The following is a 3,884-nucleotide window of genomic DNA, read 5'->3' as shown; positions in this document are numbered from 1 at the left end:
TTTTGAGTGAGCCACAAAAAAAAAATACATTTTACATAGCTTCCTTGTATGCAGATAGGGTGGAGATATAAGTTCCCAAAGCAATGCGCCCCCATTACACGTGCAAGGAATGGATCGTTCCTGTCTCACTCTATGGTGGGGAGGGGGGAGATACACGTCACCGTGGGCCGCGAGCCCTAAGCGGAAGTGACGCAAGGGCTGGGCTCACAGAATCCTTTGTGACGCCGCTGGGGCCCTAGAGCTACTGTTAGACATTGGGAGCCGTGGTTCAGACCACACCGCAGCTTCACCTGGAGCGCAGCAAGGTGGTTATTTGTCGGCCCAGCCCTCCCGCGGGGCCCTTTACTCCCCAAACATGGCATCCTCCAGCACCTCGCACCGGCCAATCAAGGGAATCCTGAAAAACAAAGGCTCCACTGCTTCTGCGGTGGATGCTTCTACTCAGGAACCCGGAGGGGCCCGCCAGGATGTCCAGAGGAAGAAGTCCCAGAAGTGGGATGAATCCAACATCTTGGCAACCACGTACAAGGACTACGATTTCCTGAAGATAAACGAACCGAGCACTACCTGTGTCACTGTGCGAGATGAGAGGGAAGATCCAATGCGTGATGTCAAAGCAAAGGAAAGCATGTCCGTGGACATGTTAGCCAAGAAACTTGCAGCCACTCACACTTCTGATCACTGCTATCAAGTAGAAGAGCAAGAGAGCTGTGAGGCGCACACCAGCAAGTTCTCATTCCAGAAACAAGAAAAGCAGCGGCAATTTGAGATGAAGAGGAAGCTGCACTACGACGAGGGACTGAACATCAAATTGGCAAGACAACTGATCTCAAAAGACCTACAGGATGAAGATGTCTGTGACAGTGAAGAAAGCTTCTGCCTGACCACTGAAGAAAAGACTACTACAAAAGAACCGGCAGAGGCTTCCACCGGTGACGAACTGCCAATGCCATATGGCCACGAGTAGAAGACGTCTCTTCATCGCCACCATCTTTGTTCAGAGACTCTGCCACTATTGACGAACTGCTTGTTCTTAGAACTCATATTACCAGTCCTGAACTACTTAACACTTAAATTGCACTGCAGAAACTAAATGGGAATGTTTGGACAATAAGGAAATGCCTACTATCTGCTTATTGTCATTGTGTTTATTTAAAACAAATACAGATCTTGACATTAAATTATTTGTTAGTGTGTATATTCTATAGCTTGATAATGCATTAGAGGCTTAATGGGGAACTAATTTAGATTGTCTTTTATATGTGATGGCTTTTATAGAAAAGGTTGTGTTAAAAGATTAAAATGCAATTGGTACAACAGGTTATCTAGGTTGGTAAATGCAAAGAGTGAAAAGCACTTATCTTTGCATTGATAAGAAATATGAGTTATTGTTGAATTTCTTTAACCTAGTATGTAAAATTTCTTTTAATTTTCCATTAGCATTTACAAGGAAATGACTGAACTTTTTCTTCAAAAATAGACATTTTTTCATGAATTATCAGGTTAAAATTGCAACAATGTTTAGGGTTTTGTACACTATGTGGGCAGATTTGGTATCTATATATTTAAAATTCTAATGTGCTCAGTTCAGTAGCCTCTTATCATACCTGTCTTAACTTTTACCCATTGTTTCCTCCATCTTTATTGCACACACCTAAACCCTTAACCTTTGTGAAGTGTTACAGTTAGTCAAGCAATTAGGAACTCCTCCTTCTCTCAAATTTTCTAGCCTTGGTTGTAACAGTGGCATTTTTATTTTGACCATCAGGGTCTATCTTCAGCCTCCCAACATGTGGAGAAAGCAGATTGAGTAGCGAAAGTACTATAGACAGGAAATAGAGATAGAATTCAACTGATAAATTGTTATGTTTTGATATACAGCTTGCTAAATAACTTGTTCATCACTTGACTCAATTAGCTTTTAGACAACTGAGGGGCTTTGTTTCATGGCAGAATCTTGCAAAATTATTGATGCAGTTCCTGAATGTACACAGAAGTAAGCCCAAAGAGTTTGTGTGTTTCCTTTATTTTTAACTTAAAATTTCATTGAGATAATCATAGATTCAAATTCAGTTATAAGAACTAATGGAGAGGTCCTGTACCGCTTTATTCACTTTCTTTCGATGATAACATATTGCATAACTATAGTACCACACAGCATGCAGTGTTTCAATTTAATGCAATCAAGATTCAGAACATTCCATCAATGCAAGGATCTTTCATGGTACCCTTTTATAGCCACATCTGTTCTCCATTTCCATAATTTTGTCACTTCAAGAATGCATAGAGACATTCAATTGGACAAAGATGCTAATATGCTAATAGCATTTTTGTTCATTACACTTCTAACAAGCAACTATGCATTTACCAAGCATAGCCACGTGTTAGGAGCTGTCTCCTGTGTTATGGAGAGAAAGATGAATGAAACACAATCTCTGCCACCAAAGGGGTCCAAGTGTGTGTGGTGGGGGAGGGGGGTGCTGTATGGCTTTGAAGTAGTTTGTAAAGGCCTCCTGGGGTAGAGGATGCCTGATCAAAAGAAAGACAAGTATTCTCATTGGGGTTACATAGCTGCATGCATAGAAGTGGTTTGCAGGTGCCTGCAGAGAGCAAGCACCAGCCTTCAGAAGAGGTCTGCTCTCTTCCAACTTCCTTCTGCCTGAAAGTGAGGAAAGAGGAAGCCCAGCCACCTGGATATGTTCCTGCTAAGAAGAAGGGAAGATGCAGCTCACACTTGGCTGAAGTTAGGGGAAGAGCAGGGTGCAGAAGAGATAAAGGGGAAACCAGAGACTAGTCCCAAGGGGCAGTAAACAGAGAGATGAAGACTTTGCAGGGAATGACACATGGTGGTTCTACACTGGAGGGGATAGGGTATCAACTTGAAGAATGCTTTTCCACAAGGTGATGGTCACACCATTGTTTCCCTAACACGACACCACACTTTGGTTACAAGGCAGAAATGTGGGCAAGGAGGGACCTAAGAATTGAACCTCCAAAACCCAGATTTGGGGACGATAAAACCAATAATTTGTTTTAAATTAAGAAACGTGATCAAATTAGCACTGCCACTTTGCCATTGGAGTGTTCAGTCTGTGAGTGACAGAATGCAACATTCAACGCCCATTCAAGGGGAAGGAGAGGGGATTGAGCACTCAGCCAGTGCCCACAATGGCTGGGATTTAATAGCCGAAGCTGCACGTGTGGAGGCACTTGGAGAATTTAAGAATGCAGGCTACAGAAAGTCTGGAGAAAACTGAAAATTGTTGGTATGTGTCTGTGTTTGTATGTGTACATGTGGGCAAGGGAGAAAGCTACTTTAGGCATTCTTCCCTGTCAGTATAAACACAGTTCCTAGTACAAGGTTATACATTATTAGCTCCTAAAAAATATAAGAAATTGTTTTTGTCATTGTGTAGGCAGAGCATTTTTGCATCACTGAACCTGCCTATGCATGCTGGGTACTAAATAGTTTATTCTTTCAAGGAGACTTCTTTTTGTTCATCTTTTTCCCCCATGTTTTAAATCAGACTCTTTAAAAGGTGCATGTGAACCCGGTTTCCATAGCAATTGCAAGCATCGGTGATAACCCAGAGCTTCTAAGTTATAATATACAGGCTACCTTATTAATGAGTTTCAAACTACATTTTCATGAGACAACAGCTCAGCCACTGATAGATAAGGTCAGACCCCATCTTCACACTTTAAATTAAATCAGGATAGATCAAAATGCAATGGAGGGAGGAGTGTCCTTTTGGGAAAGTGTGCTGTTTAAAAAAAAAAAAAAAACTCTGTTCTTTGTGGAGGCAAAACAGTTGCTTTGTGGCTTGTAATGCCCAGATGGAAAAAATTCTAAAACAGACACAATTTCTTCTGGGTTATTAATG

The 3,884-nt window shown here is 41.7% G+C and overlaps 1 protein-coding gene across 1 annotated transcript; it reads left to right on the top strand.

The window, feature by feature from the left end:
- Positions 1–210: 210 nt before the first annotated feature.
- Positions 211–1,201, top strand: PPP1R2C (PPP1R2 family member C). Its single transcript, XM_002719841.5, has one exon. It carries the CDS (start codon positions 356–358, stop codon positions 965–967), a length of 612 nt encoding a protein of 203 aa, XP_002719887.1. The 5' UTR covers positions 211–355; the 3' UTR covers positions 968–1,201.
- Positions 1,202–3,884: the final 2,683 nt, after the last annotated feature.

Source organism: Oryctolagus cuniculus, chromosome X, assembly GCF_964237555.1.
Source record: "Oryctolagus cuniculus chromosome X, mOryCun1.1, whole genome shotgun sequence".
Classification (NCBI taxonomy): Eukaryota; Metazoa; Chordata; class Mammalia; order Lagomorpha; family Leporidae; genus Oryctolagus; species Oryctolagus cuniculus.
Note: the sequence above shows the minus strand (reverse complement) of the source record. Positions and strands in the feature narration are given on the sequence as shown.